The following is a 22,792-nucleotide window of genomic DNA, read 5'->3' as shown; positions in this document are numbered from 1 at the left end:
TGAGATGATAATCTATAATGCAATTAATGGCTAGAGGAAGATCACTCTAAATGGTGTTGCTTGTAAAATTAATTTGCGACTTTATTGCATTTTAGGTATTTATTAGCTATTAACGTAATGAATATGGGTAAATTATGTCTATTTTCAATTTTTTCGTTAGAGATTTATTATAATAGTTACATAATCACAATATTTAAAAAAAAAATTCCAGAAATGAGAATGATTCTTTTATACTTCGTATCGTCCATACTCTTGCAGGCAGTCAAGGACACAAAAAGGGATCACGTGTCCCTAAGGGGTCTAAACAGGCTGGCATGAACTGGGCGGATCTGTTGCCACCACCTCCAGCACACCCGCCGCCACGTGGAGCCAGTGAAGACTATACTCTGTCAGTGGATGAGAGGTAAGGTCCTCTGCCTTCAGTTTGCTCAGTCCTATAGTTACTAAGCCTGACCTCTACTGGAGAGCTTCTGTACTGCTCTCTTGGGAGGCAGAGCCGGGTGCAGGTGCCTTGCGGCTCCCATTGAAGTGTATGCATAGCAGGAGTGTATGCAGGGCCGGATTTTGCACTAGGCCCGTGAGCCACGGTCCTAGGGGTGGCACAATGTATGGGCGGCAGCGGGCAACATTGAGATCAGATGGCCGGCAGTGCAGCAGCATGGCCAGGCGGAACAGGCATTAGCAAATGATGAGCAGCACTGCCGGTGTCATGATCGTCGGCGGTGCCGCTTGTCACTCTCATATGTGTGTTTGCACTGTAATCCGTCTCCTGCCACAGCGATGTCACCGTCTGGTTCGGAAGTTCAGCTAGCTCAGCGTGCTGATGCTGAGCTCAGCTGAGCCACTGCCTCCCCTGCCGCTATTGGCTGCTGTGTCAATGGGCGTGCAGGGTGGACGTCATACTGTGTGTGTGACTGTGTGCCTCAGCTCCAGGCTCCCGCTCTCCCTCCCTCTCAAGACGAGTTCACTTCACTACACTACAGAAATTTTAAAAAAAAGGTGCGTACCGCTGTGGCTGAAGTTTGATTTTATATATATATATATATATATATATATATATATATATATATATATATATATATATATATATAAAGGAGAGGGGTCCGGCACTCCCAATAACACAATCACTTGGCGATCGGTGCCTTCACTGCAAATGGATGCTGAAGTAGTTTGTAGAAGGTGCGGCACTCACGATCTTTCACACCATAAGCTGCACGGTGCCTCTGTGATATCATCAACGTTTCAAAACTTTATTGTTTTGTCATCAGGATCTGATGACAAAACAATAAAGTTTTGAAACGTTGATGCAAAATACAAAACAAAATAATTACAAAACGTAATAATTTAATAAGATAATACCTGTATGAACCTGGATACAATCCTAGTCCTTGTTTTGGCAATGATGAGGGAACAGCAACAGGCTCGCCATCCATGTAAATACGTGAGGTATACGTCTAATACCAATGAAGTATTAGTGCACACAGGAGAACTCATTTCTTGTTTTCCCAATTATTTTACCAGCTATGACAGGGAACTACCATGTCCTATGCCGCCAACAAGAATGTATCTCCAGCAAGATGAGCTAGAAGAAGAAGATGAGAGAGGTCCTACCCCACCAATAAGAGGCGCTGCTTCATCCCCAGCCGCTGTGTCCTACAGCCACCAGTCCACTGCCACCCTTACTCCGTCCCCCCAGGAGGAGCTGCAACCAATGCTCCAGGATTGTCCGGAGGATTTAAGTCTTGTTCAACATCAGCTTGAAAGAAGGTAAAATCAATATCAATAATAGAAGGGAAAAGTTACATCAGTCTCCATATACTGTATAGCCAGTAAGTCACCCAGGAGTAGATGTACGAGGCAGTGATACGGGAGGAGAAGTGAGCCAGAGGGGAAGTGGCCCATGGCAACCAATCAGCACTGAAGTAACATCCATCATTTGCATAAAATACAATTATACAGAGCAGCTGATTGGTTGCCATGGGCCACTTCTCCTATGGCTCACTTCTCCTCCCGTATCACTGCCTCATACATCTTCCCCTCAGTTTTATTCCAGACAAAAAAGTAGATGAAAGACGCTTATCGCCAGGGCTAATGGTGCCGTCACAGCAGGTGCTTTTGGGGCATCACTATCGCTACCCCATGGCCCTTGCTTCTGGCTAGCAGGGTAACTGAGATGGCAGAAGGCATACCACAGCCATTTCTAGTAAAACTCTATCATTTGTCCTTTGTGACTTAGGGGGGTGATTCAGATTTGACGGGGCCCCATTCCGATTGGTGGGGGTCTGCGCATATTTGCGCATGCGCAGAACCCGGGAGCACACAGCTTCAGCGAGTGTCACACTCGGCGAGCAATTCCCTCCAGTGGGTGGTGGGCGGTGGAGGGCACCGTGCCAGAGCAGGGGAATGCCCCGCGCTTTTTGTGGCATCCGCATGAAAGCACTGGGTGTTCCACTTGGAATGCAGGCGGGTCGAAGCCTGCTCTGGGTGGACAGCTGATGTCACATGATGTCAGCGCCCGCCCCCTTTTCAGCGAACAGTGGTGTTATATTTTACAAGCAACACCTTTTTAGAGCATGTGTTCCAGCAAATATAACGATCCATTTATTAACAGAAACAGAGGCCGGGGAGGGGGTGTAAGCGCCTGAGAAATCAGCAAGATTTACAGAGTGCCAAAAATAACAATATCTTCCACCAGCTCCGTGCATCCAAACGTTATAAAAATGTGCGTTATAAATACATTGTTACAATAATAGTTGGTGCCTCGCTTGCCAAGTCTCTTAAATTCATTTCTGTGCGTTGATTAATTTGGTTTCAGAGTTTTTGTCTTTGGAACGGAATGTAACGTGTCATTAGTCTTTATCGTATGTATTTCTGTGTACTGGGTTCTAGAGTAAGATTCAGCTTCTACAAGAAATGCAGATCTTTACGTCCTGCTTCATTTTTCACTTTAACAAACGCAAAATGAGTTAGGAGAACTGCAAATATCGGGCATTTTTAGACAATTCAGCGAAGGGTATTTCAAATTAATCTGATGCAGGGCAATAAATAACTATTTTAAACTTGGGGAAAAGATATGCCCTCTTTAGATTTGTGCGATAACTTTCTTAACAATATTTCCAATACATTTAGATTTCTTCATTCTGCATCCCTACAGGAAACACATCTCAAATTTCTTCACAGGGCATACATTGCACCAGAGATCACATACAGATGTAGCCCCTGCCATCCTTGGCCGGGGCTCGCCAGACCCTCCCGGCTGGCGAGCGCCGGCGGACAGGGGCTACACTGAACTGGGACGCGCGTGCATCTTAGTCTCTCGGCGGAGACTAGATGAAGATACACAAAAATATATTTATAAACTTTTTGAATGGTTTTCGATTAGACAATTATCAAGAACACCCTAAGAAAATACCTTTCTGCAGCCTTCATTTTAATTATTGATAAAATAAATAATTTATTTAGACCCTAAAAATCTTAAAGGTTTTAAGTCTTGTCTTGTCTTCTCCCCATCCCAATACACCCTTCCTCTTTTTCCCTTTAATGTTTATTAGCTTATAGGAATAATATTTAGATATTTACCCCAAAGAGATAGTTTAAGTTAAGCAGAAATATACGTACTGTACTGTAAAATTATCTCAGTGTAATTTTTTTATATATACTGCAATTGTATTTCTTAATTATACAGTAATTGTACTTCTTAATTTTTACATAATTTGTGAAAAATAAAAAATATCTCTTAAAAAAAACTATTTTAAATTTAGTTTGTGGTGAAAGTTATGGTCATTGTTATACAGTACAGTATGTAGTATAATCCTTTATACTACCAGTACCTCATCTGGAATTTAAATGTTTCATTTTCCCCATAAACCACTGAAGTTGTACAGAAGGCACTGGGATTGAACTTTCAGTTTGTTTAGTATAGTTACCACCACTAAAGGTCAAGTCAGTGTTTAGTTTTTATCTACAGTATCTAGTACAGGTCAAGAGTAACTGGCTGCTTTGCTGTTAGAGGATTTATACCTTTGGGCAATAGTACTTAATGTTTTCAGATTGTCGCAGGTAACATTAACCAAATGCTTTGTGCAGCGTACATATATCTGGGTTGCCGACTTTGTAATGCTCCTCTCCGGGAGAAGCCCGGAGAGGAGACTTTCATTACCCGTTCGGGGGGCGGGGCTTGACTGTGACGTCATTAAGTCCCACCCCCATTATGGAAAATACCAGAAATCACTGATCTCCATGGAGGGGGCGGGGCTAAAATGACACGAGTGTGTCGTTTTAGCTCCGCCCCCTCATCTGAGACCCGCGGATTGCGGCATTTAAATGCCGCGATCGGGGGGGCTCAGTGGGGGTCCCCCTGATTCCGGGAGGGTTGCCCACCCTTCCGGGGGGCCGGGAGGGGGACCCGATTTTCGGGAGACTCCCGGTAATTCCGGGAGGGTCGGCAACCCTGACATATATCCAGATGAACTGTGCCCATGTAAATGCCCCGGTGACACAAGTGCGGGGGGCAGGTGGTGCATAGATGACAAAAAAAAAAAAATGTATTTGTATTGTGACATGCAAAGCTGTAAATTACTCTGCCTTGCGTTTCAGCCAGAAACACCCCCATAGTTCGATTTATTTAAAGCATACAAACAGCAGACATTTGAAAAAAATCCAGATTAAATTCATGTCTTGCAAAGCTAGTAAGGGTTTAGGATTTTTTTCTTGCATGAGGGTTTGTTTGCCATAATTAATGGAAGCCAAAATTAGTCACCAATTAATGTGTACCTACCATGGTGGTGGCCATTTTGAAGTCTAAAGAACATTTCTTGAAAGTAAGACATAAAGTGCATTACTGTATGTCTTCATGATGCCATTAGTTACTGAGTATTGGTCAAGGCCAAAACTTGATTGTCCTGGTATCTGCAGGAGGTAGTATTCTAAAATCAGCTGCTACATTTTGTTGTCTAGATGTTTATTTATTTATTTCTTTTTTAATAGACGACATCAAATAAGTCCTCCTCCACCCCCAAGACCTATATCTCCACCTCACACATATGGGTACATTTCTGGACCAATCGTCTCTGATATGGACACAGATGTTCCAGAAGAAGAAGGAGATGAAATGGAGGTTGCCAAGATGCAGAGCCGCAGGCTGCTATTACGGGGATTGGAGCAGACCCCTGCTTCCAGCGTTGGAGACTTAGAAAGCTCCGTCACTGGATCTATGATCAACGGATGGGGTTCTGCCTCTGAAGAAGACAATGTCTCCAGCGGACGATCTAGCGTCAGTTCTTCTGATGGCTCGTTCTTCACAGATGCTGACTTTGCACAGGCCGTTGCAGCCGCAGCAGAATATGCTGGATTAAAAGTAGCACGACACCAAATGCAAGACATAGCAGGCGGTACGTTACATGCGCAGATTTCTGTGTTTCGTGGAAAGCTTATACTGTATTCTAGAAAGTTCCGTATCATTTGGAGAAGAAGCTATTGTTCCCGAGATTGCTGCACAGTTTTCTGAAACAATATGGCTAAATTGAAGACACATTTATTGTTTGCATGCAACAGCTGAAGCTATCGCCTGTCATTTTTCACTGTCAGTCATAAACTGCCCACATGCTGTGATTGGGTCACCCATTTTAATTTGCACCCCAAAAATGACCAGTAATCCTCATGATCACATTTAGATGTCATAATTGTCTTAATCTAGTCACCAGTTTCATTTGCCAATTTATAGCAACCAATCAGATTCTGTAATTTAACTTGTTGCGTTAACTCGTTGATAAATCAGTTCCTTACGCTGATGGGTGCTGGACGGGGTCCCGACAGTCATGTACCCGACGTCGGGATCCCGACTGTTAACAGACGGGTTCCCGATGGCCACCGGCTATTCTCCCTTGTGGGGGTCCACGACCCCCATAGAGGGAGAATAGAATAGCTGGCAAGCGTAGCTAGCCACCGTGCCCGCAGGGGGCTTTGTTGCACTCGCTATGCTGTTTGAGTCTGGCCAGTCGGGATCCCGACGTCGGGCTAATGGCTGTTGGAAACCTATACCACACCCACGCTGATCTGTGTACCTCTACTTAACCATGACATCTCATCTCCGGCCAGGACACCTCAGCTCTATAGGGGCTCCTGGAAATTCTGATAACTTATATTAGATTTTCCTCATGTCAGGGCTTATTTGAGCAATATGTATACTGTTCTGTCTTGTCATCATGTGGGAGTATGATTACAGCTTGTATCCTCGTTTTGCAGGCCGAAGGCACTTCCATGCAGCACACTGTCCTAGACCTACAAGCCCTGTGTCCACCGATAGTAACATGAGCACTGCCGTCATGCAGAAAAGCCGCCCGACCAAAAGACAGAAACACCAGCAAGGACATCTACGGAAAGACGTCTACACAGATGGTGAGGCTCATTTAAATGCAACGCAATTAGGCTTTTATTACAGTTCCGTCATTTCACCACATATGGCATGAATGCAGTCTTTCTCCTTTTTCCAAGTTTCTCATTCTTTGAGGCCTAATTTATTTTTAATGTGTTTTAGAACATTTTATTATGTTAATGAATCATTTTAAGCTATCAATATGCCGCGTCATTTGGCTGAATTGTTCTTCTGAGAAAGTCGACCAGTTGAAGGAGATTTAGGGTGTATTCAATCCCGGGTTACAGCTGTCGGTACGTCCCGTTTTAATTTTCTCGACCACAAATCACCAGGCGGGATTCAATGTCCCGCCTGCCAATCGGTGAAAAGGGGGCGTTTCCGCATAAACAGCTGTGGATTGCCGAGATCCGGCCGTGAACGCGACAATTCATGGCCGTTCGCACCAAAACACATCAAATACCAAATGAAAGATCTTGGTCCTTGGACAAATGTTTGCTTTGGAATTGGTTGCTTCTTTTTGGAATTATGTGGACAAAAGGTCCCTCTGCCATTTAGAATTCATCACCATTGTGCTCTTGAAAATGTGATGGTGAACTCTCCCTGTGTACCTGCTGGTGAACCAGAACATGTGACCTGCTGGATGGTCTGGAAACTTTGGCAGTTATTGCAGCCACCCACTAAGCAGGGAGATTTTTGGACTCCTAAGGGGGTGAAAAGTAGTAAAATGTTCCACACGGCAAACCTTTTTTGCTTGAAACTGAGCACATTAGCTAGTTATTTCATATAACTTGTAAGCCCGCTTGAAGCAAATCCCTCGAAAGCTTGTCTACTACCTTGTGATTGCCTCTGTGTTTGTGCATGTGTGAAAGAGATCTAGTTTCACTTGCTGCCAACAGATGGCAGTGTTTCTGAGACACACAATCAGACACTAGACACACACACACACATATATATATATATATATATATATGATTAATAATAATGTGCTTGTAATAATTAATGCAGGTGAATATAATCACATGACACATACACACTGGGCGGTATTCAATGTGAATACCTGCGAGGTGCAGCGAATCCTTTTTAGGATTCGCTGCACATTCGCCACGTTCCGGAGCCAGCGGGCTCCGGTATTCAACGTGTCAGGGGCTTGCTGCCCCTGACAGGCGAATATGAGCTCCTGCGGCGAATGCCGCAGGGAGCCTGAGGAGGGTGCCAGGCAGAGAGATGGAAGTCTCTCTGCCTGCCCCTGAACGTTTGTGGGGGGCAGGTGGGCTCCCCGGGTGCCAGGCAGCACAGGCTGCACCCCGGGGGTGCCAGCAGGGGAGCGTATATTCACTACACACGATCGTAATGATCGGGTGCAGTGAATATATGAATATGTAATGAGCGGCTCGGCTCCGGCGCCCCCTGCTGGCTGCTGTGTAAAAAAAAATAAAAAATAAAAAAATATTTTTTTTTTAAATTAAATATATATTCATGTGCTTACAGCACATGAATAAAAGTAGCATGCCCCTCCTCAGAATAAAATTCCTGATTTTTTGACATCAAATGTAAATTACAAAACACTTTATTTTAAAAGTTCACATTCCACTTCTCCATAAAAAGATGGCGATTCCTACTCGGTGAATCATGGCGAAAAAAAACTTCAAATGTATTCGCCATGTGGTCATTGAATAGGGTGATTCACCGTTTTTGTCAAAAATTCGCCAAACAGCACAAATTCGCCATAAAAACATGGCGAATCAGGCTCATTGAATACCGCCCAATGACACAGTATAAGGGTAGTTTGTTGCATTCTGCGTATTTTGCTGAATGAGTAATTAGTACCAAATATGAAAGTCTGTATTGAAATGTATGCATTATTTAAAATCAATCTATGGATTGCACAATGCTGAACAATTTTAATTTGGCAAATGATAGATGGAAGAAGTGGACAGCAATATTTTTGAAAGTGCTCTTATCAACATTAATGCACTTTAGCTGCTGACACTAGATACCAGTTTTATTGATTACAATTTAAAATCAATTCTTTGAAAATATTCCATTAGCTCTACAGAGATATATGTGTAGAAGTCACCAAAATAAATTGAAGGTAACATTCTGTTTTTTTTTTTTTTCATTGCAGAAATGTACTGTAGACTTTACCATTTAATTTTATAGTATTACTTTGGGGGATGTGAATTGCACTACACTTAGGCGGTTATTCTGGTTCACTCGCAAAGGCACAATCACTCTCTAATGGACAAAACCATGTGCACTGCAGGTGGGGCTGATGTAACATGTGCAGAGAGAGTTAGATTTGGGTGGGGGTTCGTACTTCAAACTGATATCTATATTACAGTGTAAAAATAAAGCGGCCAGTATTTACCCTGCACAGAAACAATAAAACCCTCAAATCTAACTCTCTCTGCACATGTTACATCAGCCCCACCTGCTGTGCACATGGTTTTGTCCATTAGAGAGTGATTGTGCCTTTGGGAGTGAAAAAAAATAACAACCCCCTATTGCCGCTTTCGAAACGCAAAATGCAGGGTCCCACTAGGACTTGGAAACGGTTTAGTCCCGAAGTGCATTCTGCTCTCTCTGGCCCCTTTTAACTACATATTTATAACTAGATGCTCTTCACACCGGCGTAAGGGGCTGCGCCCCCTTAACCTGTGAACGCAGGGTGAGGGTAGGGTGCTATGGGGGGTAGGTGGGTAGGTGCTTGGTGGTGGAGGAGTGGCGGGGCGGGGGGGTGCAGGCGGAGATGCTGGTGGGAGCAGAGATGCTGAGGGGAGATGGGGGGGGGCTGCTGCCAGTTACTGGGAGACAGCATCACGCACACCAGCCTGGCCCAGCACCCTGTCATCAGGGGCACATCTAGAAATTTTCTAGGAAGGGCAACCGCCCCCTTTGCCCCCCCCCCATTACTACACTGCCCCTTCATACAGCTTGTCCCTCATACACTCTCCCGTCCGGCCTCGCTGAGACCCGCCGCCGTACTGACAGTCGCACACACCCGCCTCTCCCGGGTGAAGTCACAAGCGCATAGCACACCCTCTCCCCCACCCCTGGCTCCGGGCGCACCCCTTTGGCTGAGTGCAGCACACTGCACGCCGCAGTGGGACTTCCGTCAGGGGGACCCTTGAGCTCCGGAGTCCTCTCCCACACTCCAGGGCTGAGCGGCGCCGGCTTCTTCCCCCAGCTCCTGTCCGAGGCATAGCAGCATTACCGTGTTCTCCCCTCTTCCAGCTGCTGGAGGTGAGTATCTTCCTCATTCTCCTTGCCAGGGCATAGCGGCACTTCTCCCCCGCGCAGTGCCCTCTCTTATATATTTAGCTACATGTACCGGCAGTCGATCCGCCCCTGGACGGGGCTATGTGGCTTGTTTGTGTGTATAACGCTGGGCGGGAGGCCCTGCATTATATACATACAGATGGGACCGGGCTCTTCTTTGCTGGCGAATCGCCAGAACGTCACCACTGGCGATCTGTCAGCAGCCTGGCTCGCCATCTGACTGAGACGCGCGTTCGTCTCACGCGCGTCTCAGTTTCCATCGGCGGGGCGACGGGAACCCTGTCCATCTTCAGGGAGACGGGACAGGGTTAGGGGGGGGGTGCGGGGAGGCGGTGGGGACCCCGGGTGACCGCCAACAAGCCGGCGGTGACCCGGGGGAAGCGCCGTCGGAAGGGGACACGCGCGCATCTCGTGCGTGCGCGTCCCCTTTCGCTGTACGGGTGGCGGGGGATGGCGGCTGGCGTCGCCTTTGCCATCCCCTGCAATGATGAGACCTGCCCCATCTGTACATGATTGACACATGTGTATATGTGTGTATAACGCTGGGTGGGGACTGTAACTCCGCCCAGCGTTATACACACACATGATTGACACATATAGCTAAATATATAAGAGATATCAAATAATTGTTTCAAACAGTGAATTCATTATGTGAAGATGTCCTATTTGCACACTGAGGTGTCTGTAAAGCCTTTATACCTTGTTCGAGTGTGGAATATATCTACGCACAGTTATAGAAACGTTACTTGCTCTTTCTTGGCAAACTATTATACTGTACAGTCGGCAACCGACATATGACACATGAAACGGCCCATTTAAATGGAAATACCTTTGCACTTTACATTTCAAAAATGCTGCAGAACGAGTCGTGGCCCATTTGAACCCTTTCACTTCCCAGACTCTATTTTTTTTCTTTTCCTATTGGCGGTACTGACGAGATGCAATCTTGACCATTATCTAAAGTGTTTTTCCAAGCAAATGTTGTGTAAATAAACTTGTAGCTTCTAATCATCTCTGTTCATGCCTTCACACACAGTATCGACCCCTGCTGAAGAGGTAATTCTTGTACTCCCATGAGGGTGTGGAAATAAAACACAAGCGGCGGGGCAGTGTTTGAGGAGGAAAGCCTTAATGAAAATGCCTCAGGTGGTCAACTCTTTATGGAACCTCGGCATTTTCTTCCTCTTTCTTCCGTTAAAATAAAAATAACTAACAACCGCCTTACTGTCATATATCACTTATTTCACTGTCTATATAAATTAAGCGGTTTTACTTGATCGTAAAATGTTTGTATTGCGCTCTTTATTTTCCTGTCAATAAAATTTTTGGAATTTTTTTTTTTAAAAGCGAACAAGTGACAAGCTATTCTGGGGATATATACGTTTGGCATGTTCTCCTATGTTGTCAGCCTTAGTAAATCTGTTGAAGGGACGCACGTCTCCTGCCTTCCCTCTCTAGCTTCAGCAACAACAATCTGATTAAGAATTTCATTACCAGTCAGCAATTTTTCAAAGAGGGGCATCACTTTCCATTATCATATGAAAGCTTAATATTATAGATTCTTATCGGCGGCAACACAAGGGGTTTTCAGCTCCTTTTTTCCTGTCTTTGAGTATCAGACACTTGATAAAAAAATAAAAAATTAAATGACAGAGCTCTCGGCGCAGTGAACACAAATAATTTTTGAAGGGAGTAGCTGACCGTCATTATCTGTATATATTACCTTGAGTATATATTCAGAAACCAATATCCGAGATTAGCACAAACGTGACAGTACACCTGGACAACCAGGCTCCTTAGCAGCTTGCGGCTTAGACGTTGGAAATTCCTCAGATTTTTGGATAAATCACTTGGATCTCCGAATCGCAGGAAATTTCCTAGACAGTGAAAGTGGCACTTGGGGTCAAAAAGAAAAGATAAACGAATAAAGATCTATTAATCCCATAATTTAGAAGCATGTTAAGGGGCTTGGGGCATGTTTTTTTTTTTTATTAGATTTAAGTGCTTTTATTGGTTTTACAGAAAAAAACCAAATGTATAAGATAAACATCAAAGTTAGACCATACCATGATATGTATAAGATTGAAAGTGCAATAACATACTCATACAAAAAAAAAACTAATATTTTTGGGGGCAAATGCAGGGACACAACATATGATTAAAAACAAAGGTCAGTACACAAATATGACAAAGGTAGAAGACAATACAATTTAGTACTCTGGCAGCACTCCTGTGATTAAGCATTGCTTCCTCTCCAACCCTATCTGGATAAGTACAATGGATGGTACAAATTTAGACATTGCCTTCCTACAGATACTGTATATATGTATTGTGTGATTAATAGAAAAGAACACCAACTCAGGAGAGTCAATACTTTGCCAACTTCTGGCTATAAGTATACGCAGCCTAGCGTGTGAATTCCTTACTCGTTGACACATTTTAAAAGATCCACAGGTGGAGCTAATTATTTCACTTGTGATTCTGTGAAGAGACCTGCAAAAACATGCACCGTGTGGGTTCCTGAGGACCGACTTTGAGAACCTGTGGGTTACAAGAACAGAGAGACTTTTGTAGGAATACTGCAAATATAGATATTTATTAAAACGGGCATTCAGTTAACAAATATTAAGAATAGGTTTGTGGGGGTTTCCCGCGCACTGTGCTATGTTCGGTGCTAGCGGCAGCACTTACCACTTGACCAGACACGGCCAGGGTAGACAAGTAAAATACAGTTGTAGTGCTGCATTCTGCTCCTTTTGTCTTGTGGTCTGTCAGGTAATGGTTGGTACGATACCAACCATTACCTGGCAGACCACAAGACAAAAGGAGCAGATCGCAGCACTACAACTGTATTTCAACTATTAAGAATAATTACCACCACTGCAAGAAGGATTCTGTTTTCTCCAGATCCTATTTGATTCTCCAAACATGGGTTCCCATAAAACATTCAGTGAGTGACATCTTGTCAACATTGTTTATTTGTAAGACGCTACACAACTCCACTTCTCATGTTGTGCAATTTAAAGAGGTGGAGTAGGTACACATGGTACAGTATGTTTTCTTTAATTCATCCTCCACTGTAATGGTGTGTACATACGGTACAATTTGCCATTCGATTTGGACTATATAGCCAAAATCGAATCGGAATTGCATAGACATCAAATGGAGATCGATTCACATCCGATGCCAATGCGCATAGACATCAAATGGAGTTGCATAGACATCAAATGGAGATCGATTCAGATTCGACGCCGATGTGCGCTCCCGTTGACCTAAAATCGAATAGCCATATAGACAGTGCAGCAATGACTATATAGTACAGATCTGTACAATATAGTCAAAATTGAATATATGCGTTTTGGCTTGCTGTGTGTTTCGATCCCAAGGCTAACTCACCGTGTGTACGCACCATAACCCAAAGCTTACAGCGTGCATCAAATAATAAAAGACAAAAAAATTGGAAGGAACAAAAGATAACAATTCATTTAATTGCTACATTGCATTTGCAAAAGGACTCAAGTTGAGGCTGCTAGGATATTATAATGCGTCCTGCATTAACTCAGTAAATTTGATAAATGTGATCGATATAAATTGTATCTTATTCAGCATATTGTCTAAAATAGACTCTGTTCCTTTCTAATGTCAGCGTTCCAATTAGTAGCCCCATAATGTACGTATAAATAGCAAATTTATGTCAAATTAGAAGCTGCTGTTTGGAGTTTATTTAGCGCTTATTCATTTTAATGATCATTTAGATATAACAGGCCTCATTGCAAAGTAATGTGCGGTAAAACTCCTTGTTATTGCAGTAAATATATGGAAGCAGGAAGTGTTACTATTACTGAAAATGTTCACGGGGGCACTCAGGAGTGCCTCAGCTGAAGTGGTACTATAAGTCTCAGCATGGAGACTGCTATAAACATAAGCAACGTTTTGTGATTTTGGGGGGAAAAAATGAAATCGTTCAAAATAACAAATAAGTATTATTACTATTTTACTTGTAATATCTATATCTGAATTCATTGACTTTCTTTTATTATTATTTAATATTTTATTATTTCTTATATTTTACACAGTAGATGTAAGAGCAGTAACTAACACCATAGTTTATTTAAAATCAGCAGTGGGCTGCAGCTCCATCTAAAGACTGCAGGGGGAGCTGTCCAGCACATATCACATACATGTAAAGTTGTACACAAGATAACGCGTGGATGAGCAGCCACCTGAGCACAGGACAGGCTGAACGCTGTAAGCCTGTGCATGTTTGGCAGCGGCTGATGATTGGGGGTAATTGGATACCGCTCTATGGCCTAATTCAAATGTGATCACAAAGCACGTTTTTCTCAAATAGGCAAAACCATGTGATTTCTCCCAAATCTAACTGCATATGTTATATCTACCCCACCTGCAGTGCAGAATGCTTTTGTCCAACTGAGAAAAAACTGCCATCAAGTCTGAATGAAGCCCTTAGTGCAGCCTTTAAGTGTCCACGCATTCTTCACAGGGGGATGTCTTAGCTAGTGGTCATCAGTGGGGGCGGACAGGTGCAGTCTCTCTGCTGTGCACATCACACAGTGGGGCAGATGTATTAAACCTGGCAAAGAGATAAACTGGAGATAAAGTGAAAGGAGATAAAGCACCAGCTAACCAACCCCTAACTGTCATTTTCAAACACAGCTCCATTTTATCTCTTCTCCAGGCTTAATACATCTGCCCCAGGGTGCAAGAGGGCTGACTGCTTATTTGACTAATAAAAATAGCACATTAGGTGTTTTTTTTTAATTTAAGTTGTTAAAAAAAAACAGTTCTGTCAAACATCCAATAAGCATACCTCCCAACTGTCCCAATTCCAGCCGTACAGTCCCACTATTATGACACTGCCCCGATGTCACACCCATTGGCTCCAGTGTCCCACAGATGGGGGTGGTGCAAGGCAGAGAGAGCTTCCGAACATCTGCTGCTCTGCAAAGCAGAGATGTGATCTGCTGCTTGGGTAGTGCTGGGCACGCCCCCAAAATGATTAAAACAGGGTTGTGCGCTTATGTCCGTTGTTAAGCTCTGATATCACCAGAAGCCACTACACTGCCCCCCCCCCCCCCCCGCACGCTTCCCCCCCCCCAACAATTCATTCCCTCATCTCTATAATTTTCTTGTGTTTGGGTTTCAGTTTCCTACACAATTTCTGACTATTTGTATTTATATGAATGTATTGGCATCCTTTTTTGTACTCTGAATCCTTTTTTGTACATACTTTGTATGTTTCTTCTTCGAGTCTATGGGCAGTATTCAATTGTTTTTCACCAGCATTTCAGCCGGCTATCCCTGGGGGTGGTGAGCTCAAATGCACAAAAGCGTGGCTAAACCTGACTATAATGAGCGCAATATGCGCAAAAAAAATAGATCAATTGGATATTGCCCCCCTTCTCCCAATACTTTAGACGGGAGATCGGGTGCGATTTAACAATTGAATGCCACCCTGTGATTGGTTACTGGCATTTCACTCTTTTACATGAGGAATCTCTATTTTTGCCAGATGCTTACAGATTACATTTATCTGCTAACTGCTAGCATGTTGTGATCTTTATTTGTTTATGTGTATTCTAATGTAACTATAAAAAAAAGATTTAAAAAAAATCAGGGTCGTGCAGTGAGGCCACGACCGTCATCCGAGGCAATGCCCCCCCTTTTCAGGTCGCTCATGTCGATTAGGCGAGAGGGTTCCTTTTAGAGAATGCTAGTAGTTACAAGGTATGGAATGAATCATTCCAGATCATGAGGGAAACAGACAGTAGCTGCGGAAGGAACATAGATGGACAGGACTTCCTGTAAAAAAATTAAAACAAAAATGCTTTAATTAACTGTCTGACAAATTAAGTTGCACATTTTTGAATTTCTGAATTTTAGGATTGAATTCACAAATCCGTCATAAAATGTTTCCAACATAATATTGGCACAGGTCCGCGGTAGGAAGCTGGTGGCTTACGGGCAGCTGCGGAATAAAAATTCCAGCATGTCCTGCCAACATGGCCGCCTACTTCCTGCCATAAGTATTCTGGAGCTCTGTAAAACTACACTGCCAAATGTATTACATGTTTTGTATTTTAACTTAAGAATTCCATTTAACGCCTAAATAAAATCATTCTGAACTTTTTAAAATTAAACCCAGAACCCCGACAACTCCCCCACAAAATAAGGATTTGGCGGTAAATTATCATATTTTACTATAGTGTTAAGACTAGAGCCATATTCCATTTATGGGACTAACATGATATGTGAAGTCACGTGACAAACGCCATAATTGTACAGTTCATCAGCTTATTCAGAATGATGTAAAATACTATTTTTGTCTATTCCTTATATAGATCTACCACCTCCACCTCTACCCCCTCCTGCCATTAAATCCCCAACTGGGCCTTCCAAAGCACAACTAGACATGCGTTCTGGCATGCCTCAGAAGTACGCTCCTGTTGAGCAAAGACTAGACAGACCTACAGAAAGAAAAGGCGTCAACTACAGAGGAAGGGATGGAGCGGATAGCAGGCAGCACGCAGACGTCCGGACAAATTCCGGAGAGCGGAGAGAATGTGTGGAGCAGCAATTGGATGGAAAGATCAAAAGAGGGAAACCAGCAAAGAGGGATGGCACCCCAACAAAAAATCCTCAATTACAAGGTAATGGATGTAATGCTCTATATGCAGCAATCATCTCAAAGGCAGCACTGATTATATGGTGCTAACCGAGCTCAAAATGGTGATGCTTTGCCAAAGCTTTTAAATCATTAATTAAGTCCCAATACAAGCTAGAAATAGCATTGACCTATACATCGCCATTACGCTACACTCATGTTATGCCAGTTGATAATATTTCTAGGCTTCTTTGAGAAACAATTTCTAAAAGGAGCCAAAAAATATTATCAACAGAATGTAAGATACATTCTAGATGTTGGTTCGGATTCCTAGTGTTTTGTACAATGCTCATTGTTTCAAATTTACTTTTGCAGAGGACATCCCACCATATTGTAAACCAACATTCCCTACATCAAATAATCCCCGAGACCCTAGTTCCTCCAGCTCAATGTCTTCAAGAGGATCTGGTGGAAGACGGAGGACAGATCAAGGATCAGGGCGACGGAATGGCGCAGAGATGCAGCTATTAGGGACATATGACCGAACAGTTGATGAAGATGAAATTGAGGTAATCTACTTTAGCTGGAATTCTAAGCTACTGTATGACTTTGTTGTCCTGTTTCCTGTGATCCAATACCCTACTTGATGAAATAGGTTAATATAAATCCAGAGTCAACGTTGGCATCACACGATCAAAGCAACATTACTAACCAGAGATCATGGCAGACAAGTTCAAGCACAATAGGCAATTGAGGCCAGGTAACAATATGATGGGCCAGTGATCAGGGCAGGGAATGGAGGCCAGGTGACCATATGACCAGTCAGGGATCAGGAGAGGCAATGAAGGCCAGGTGACATTTATGACCAACCAGTGTTCAGGGGCTAAGTGACAATATGACCAGCATAGAGTCTGGTTGAGACTGTGGAGGCCAGGTGACAATATGACCAGCCAGGGATTGGGAGAGGCAGTAGATGCCAGGTGACAATATGATCAGCCAGGGAGCAGGAGAGGCAATGGAGGCCAGGTGACATTATTAGGAGCCAGTGATCAGGCCAGGCAGTCGGGGCCAAGTGACTATATGACCAGCCAGGAAACAGGAGCCAAGTGACAATATGACCAGCCAGGAATCAGGTCAGACATTGGAGGCCAGGTGACAATATGACCAGTCAGGGATCCTGAGAGGCAGTGGATGTGAAATGATAATATAATCAGCCAGGGATCAATATATGGAGGACAAATGACAATATGTTCAGCTGGGGATAAGAGTAGACATTGGAGGTCGAGTGACAATATGACCAGTTAGGAATAAAGACAGACTGTGGAGGCCAATTAGCAATATGACCAGGACAGACATTGAAAGCCAGGCGACAAACCAGGGATCAGGGCAGCCAAGAGGGGCCAAGTAACAATATGATCAGCCAGGGATCAGAATGGATGGATAATAAAGGCCAAGAATGGACAATAAAGGCCAAGTTCTGAAACAGCCCAGGTTAGAGTCTTTAAAGCACTAATGCACATCTACTAGTCCTCAAAACCAAGAATCTGCACACTCATAACAGCAAATGCAGGAGCCTGAATTTCTGTCTGATCATATTTCTTTTAAAAAAATAATTAATTTCTTAAAAGTCACTCTTCCATTGACATCTTGCCAACAGTGGCATAATGGGCCTAGGTACAGGCAACTGCTCATCAAAGGTTCTACTGCTAGTGGCTGCATTATGAACAAACAAATCATATGATATTTCAGACTCTAGAGTGTACAATATCCATTGACTACTAAGCCTCTTCGTGCCCCAGTGAAGGATGTTATCATTAATAACATGTTTATTTATATGGTGCCACAAGGGCTCCACAAGGCCTAACAATACATAAATGAGTAAATACAAGCAAACAACGACTTACAGTAAAAGGCAGTTTAGGACAAGTACATGGTAAATAAAGACAGTTTCATTAGGGGACCTAGGGTTACGTTCCGTTGAATGGAGAAAGGTGTAACAAATGAATATATACATATATATATACACACACATACATATACACACACACATTCTAAGAAAAGAACATGAGAAGAGGGTCCTGCTCGCAAGACCTTACATTTTAAAGGGGAGGTGATTACATTTATGAGTGGAAACTTTTTTTGAATTAAGTTTTCCTGTTTTCTGGACTGAGATTTACTAGAAATTCAATAAGAAAATTCAATAAATTAGATTGATCTGGACAAATGAAATACATTGCACAAACCATCTATTTACAGAACCAGGCACAAAAATCAAACTAAAAGTCGAACGTTTGGCCAAGTCAAATGGAAGTAATTTTTGTACGATAAACCAAATCACGTATTCAATTGACTATTAATGCTAACAGAAATGTCAAATTACTTAGTCTAGTGCCACACAGAACATAACAAGGGGAAATACCTAAATTCTGTATCTCTGAAATAACATATTTAGCTTTGTGTGATTGAATTACCTGGCTTTAAATGTGACCCCTACTGTTTCTCAATCTTAGGCATAGCAGTAACTACGGCTTAACTTAATAAATCATACTATGCAAACATAGATCCTATCACTGTTGCTTCATTAGAAAAATGAATCGACTATCCATGGGAATTGAAATATTATGTTGTTTTTTTGTACAGGCAATAAAACCACTCAGGGTAAATTGATAGAGAACTTTGGTTGGAGAGAAATATTTGTTCAAACTATTTGTTTCATTTTATTTCTCAGGAAACAGAAAGTTGAAGGGTAAAGATGGAGATGGCGGAGATGCTATCAGATAGTAAATCCCTCAAGATGCCTCAAGATGAATGACGTTTTGCCAGAGATGCTGTTCAGTGCAATCAGAATATACGCGCTCTTTCATTTTATACTCATGATAACAGCTGAACACATTTTTGCTTCATTTGTTTACACCCTCTTTATAAAAGACCACCATGATATTTCCCTTGACCTCCCCCAAAAGCAGCACTTACCCCAGGCACCTTCTTTACTGCTCCAGCCGCCGGGAGAACGGTAGTCCGCCCTCTAAGGTGTTGGTGCCAAGTAGACTGCTTTAGAATACAGATGACAGAAGGTGCCAAGACTGGAATCTTAAGCTGATTGCCTATCAAGCCGCTCATGTCTTTTGCCTATCAAGCCCCACCCACCAGGAAGTGTCGCAGCTCGCTGCTTCTGAATCACCAAAGCAACCAATGTCCATCCGCAATTTAAGGCAACCTCTCAACCAATGGAAATCCATGCACAAATGTCTAATGTTTTAACGACTGAGCATTGGGTTGCATTAAGTGATTATGGGTTTAATCAAGGATTATTTCATTGTAGACCTGAAATTACTGTTCGCAGTATTGACCTTCATACCCTTAGTTATAAGAAAACAGTATGAAGGTGATTTCATTGTAAATATGTACTTTTTTTCATACGTTCCTGTGGTACTTGTTCCCCCTCCTCCCATGTCCATCATTAAACGTATCTTTGGTATTACATCCTATTGATTATGTGGAAGTCAAGCCAATCAAACACCTGGTGGTCTTGGGATACGTAAAATGAAAATCTTACAGAAAATCATTTATTTTTCCATTCAACAACATTTGTAGGAAAAAAACGAAGAAGAAAAAACAAAAACTATAACATTTGTAATAGACACCATGCGAGAAACTGTTAGCGCTATTTGGTTATTATTGAATGAGGCCTCTTTACAGAGTCAATCCAGTTTAAGGAAAAGTGCCACTTCAGGAAATTTGGTTTGATATGGTTATTTTGTAATGCACTGTTTTGTTGGTTTTAAAAGCACAATCACTAAACTTTATTTTTAAACCATTGCATCTATTAACCTTTTTTTTGTCTTATTGAAAAATGTTGAAAAATCATTATTATTATTATTATTATTATTATTATAATTTTTTGTTTTGTTTATGCGTTTTTTTTGTTAATGCTGAGTTTATTGTCAAACTGTGTGGAAAGATAACAGGTGGTCAAGCGTGAGTTGTTTTTATATATGGCTCAAATAATAAGCTGTGTGAAGGCTGTTGTTTTTATCATTACTGACTTGGGTTAGAAAAGATTTTTTCTTAGAGAAAATTCCGTAAAATAATGTTTTCTCATTTGGGACGGTCAGTAGTGATAAATACTTGCACATCTTATAGTCCTTATTTATACCATAGGGGGGGCACGTCCATGCTGTATCTGATACTTCTGGAAATTAAAATAGCAATTGGATTTCATCCCTGTGGGGCAGGAGCTATTGTTACATTTTAAAAAACATTGAATTTAATAGTTGAATTCTTACTGCCGGTGAATGACTCATTTTTTGTGTAGATGTGTCAGTGGGAATTAATCATGTCTTGCACAAATAAACTTACTAAAAGTCTATTCTACATTACTTTAATGATAGGTGATTCATATCATAATAAGTTCAATAGAGGATCACATTTTCAAAATTCAGAAAGAGGCCATTACTTGTAGTGGCAGAGCCAAAGAGGCAATATGGCGGCTGTGGTGGGGAGAATTGTACATAGACCAGCTTCTCCTGCATTCTGACTGGTGAATGATCAGTAATATCCACCAATCAGTGTGCTGCTGAGATGTCGGCTAAGGATGCTCGGATGCATTAAATATGTAAGAGCAGCCATTATATGCTTGTGTGTAGCCGACCTATCCTAGCTAGGGGGATGCGCTATTGATTAAACATGCAGCTTACAATATTCCTTGTCTAAGCTCAGGATGGGTTAACTCACCCATATTTAACATGGTTTTACAAGAGATGTGCACAGAGTCTCGTGTTTTGGTTCTAATGTTGTACTTGTGCTTTGGTTTTGCTAAACAACATTTAAGTGTTTTGGTTCAGAATACAAATTTAAATTTCAAATTTTCGGATTTTGAAAATGGATTAAAAAAAAAACCCATTCAAATCCTGTAAATTTTGCAACACAAAACAGGAAATTCTGAATCAAAATCTCAGTTCCAAACCACAGAAAGATCCTTACCGGTTTTGGTTCAGACCTATTAGATCCTAACCAGAATTCGGTTTGGTCCGTACCTAGAAATCCTAACTGAGACTCTACTTGTGTCAGACTGAGTAGATTCTAAGCAGAACTTGGTTCGGTCTGGACCTAGAAATCCCAACTGAAACTCTGTTTGGGTCGGACGTGGAATATCCTAACCAGGACTCAGTGTGGTTAAGTTTTGCAAAATTTGGATGGCTTTGAAATTCGAAAGAAAGGTTCACACATCTCTAATTTTAACCACAATTTAATTGGGTAAAAAAACAACAGTGAATATAACATTAAAGCAAGCTTTCTCAGTTCTAGTTGGGATTCACATAAAACAAGTCATTTTTATAGGGTTATTATAATGATTCATGACCGCGAAACAGATTAATTCTCCTGCGCCTAACAAAGGAACCTCTTCAAACAACACGGAGAGTTGTATGTAGTTGATAAATAGATACTAGATATTTTTTCATGCCATTTTGGTGTGTTCTACAGAATGCACATTGTGATGGTAGTTGTTATGCATAAAACTGGAACATTCTTTAGGGAAGCTAATTTTTGTTAGGATTTTGACAATTTTTCATAAACAGCTGGTTATAGGGCAGGTCACAATTTTGACCAAAAGCCACTGCTCCCGCAGCAATCTGGATATCATAACTTAAATGTTGAGGTACCAGTATATCCTGCTCTAGACTGGCTGACAAATCAGGCTCTGTTAATTTGTGTTAATTGTTTTATTATAAGCCATTCTAAAAATTAAAACGTCTTATTTTGCTTTGGCCCTATGGTATAAATAAATTTAAACAATTGGTTCACGGTATAAAACATAAACTGGATATATTGAGAAAAAAAATCTCTCAATCATTTGGGAATTTCTGGAAATATATTTTTTTCAACCTCGGATGAAGCACCTCGGTGTTATAAATCTGTCACAACATGTTTTCTGTCCATGAATTTTGTCCCTGGTTTATATTATGTACCTTGTCGTTGGTGCTAATACATAAAACTGCTTTTCTTTTGTTTACATGGCAGCCTTAAAGTCTCAAAAACAAAACAAGAAATAAAATGCTTTATTTCATTAATTCGTTAACAAACTTCTTTCTTTTAAAAAAAACAACAACACAAAACTTCCAAAAAGATTAAGAAATGTACGGTATCAATCGAACAATGTGATAAATGTTTTTGTTATTGTTCATTTAAGAAAACATTTTATTTTTAGCCATAACTTTACATATTGAGGATCTGATCATTCAAAACATAATTTTTTTGTCACATTATTTATTAAAACTGTTCTCAAGTACTTCCTTGGCGCATCTGTGTTTTCTTTCTTCACTCTACCATGAAATGTTGCCAGATAATTATTTTGTAATTTTAAACAAAGGTCTTGTTTTAGTTATTAACCTCTCAATAAATCCTGATGAAGTCTTATTTATGTTCACGTGGGAATTTCCGGATGCTGAGAAGAAATGTGTGCCGTTCCTCGGCATATCTAATTGTTTAACGATACTTTCAAATAAAACCAATTG

At 41.7% G+C, this 22,792-nt stretch overlaps 1 protein-coding gene across 5 annotated transcripts in view; it reads left to right on the top strand.

Annotated features, from left to right (window-relative positions):
• ROBO1 (roundabout guidance receptor 1) overlaps positions 1-22,566 on the top strand; it is a 940,924-nt gene extending 918,358 nt beyond the window's left edge. For all 5 annotated transcript variants that reach the window (XM_083171919.1, XM_083171920.1, XM_083171918.1 and 2 more), the window contains 7 exons: positions 259-403; positions 1,522-1,767; positions 4,987-5,390; positions 6,244-6,396; positions 16,015-16,323; positions 16,653-16,846; positions 19,006-22,566. In XM_083171919.1, coding sequence (XP_083028045.1) covers positions 259-403; positions 1,522-1,767; positions 4,987-5,390; positions 6,244-6,396; positions 16,015-16,323; positions 16,653-16,846; positions 19,006-19,020 — 1,466 coding nt within the window. In that variant the 3' untranslated portion in view covers positions 19,021-22,566. The remainder of the gene's footprint in view (positions 1-258; positions 404-1,521; positions 1,768-4,986; positions 5,391-6,243; positions 6,397-16,014; positions 16,324-16,652; positions 16,847-19,005) is intronic.
• Positions 22,567-22,792: the final 226 nt, after the last annotated feature.

This window comes from Crinia signifera, chromosome 2 (genome assembly GCF_055691185.1).
Source record: "Crinia signifera chromosome 2, ASM5569118v1, whole genome shotgun sequence".
NCBI classification, from domain to species: Eukaryota; Metazoa; Chordata; class Amphibia; order Anura; family Myobatrachidae; genus Crinia; species Crinia signifera.
Note: the sequence above shows the minus strand (reverse complement) of the source record. Positions and strands in the feature narration are given on the sequence as shown.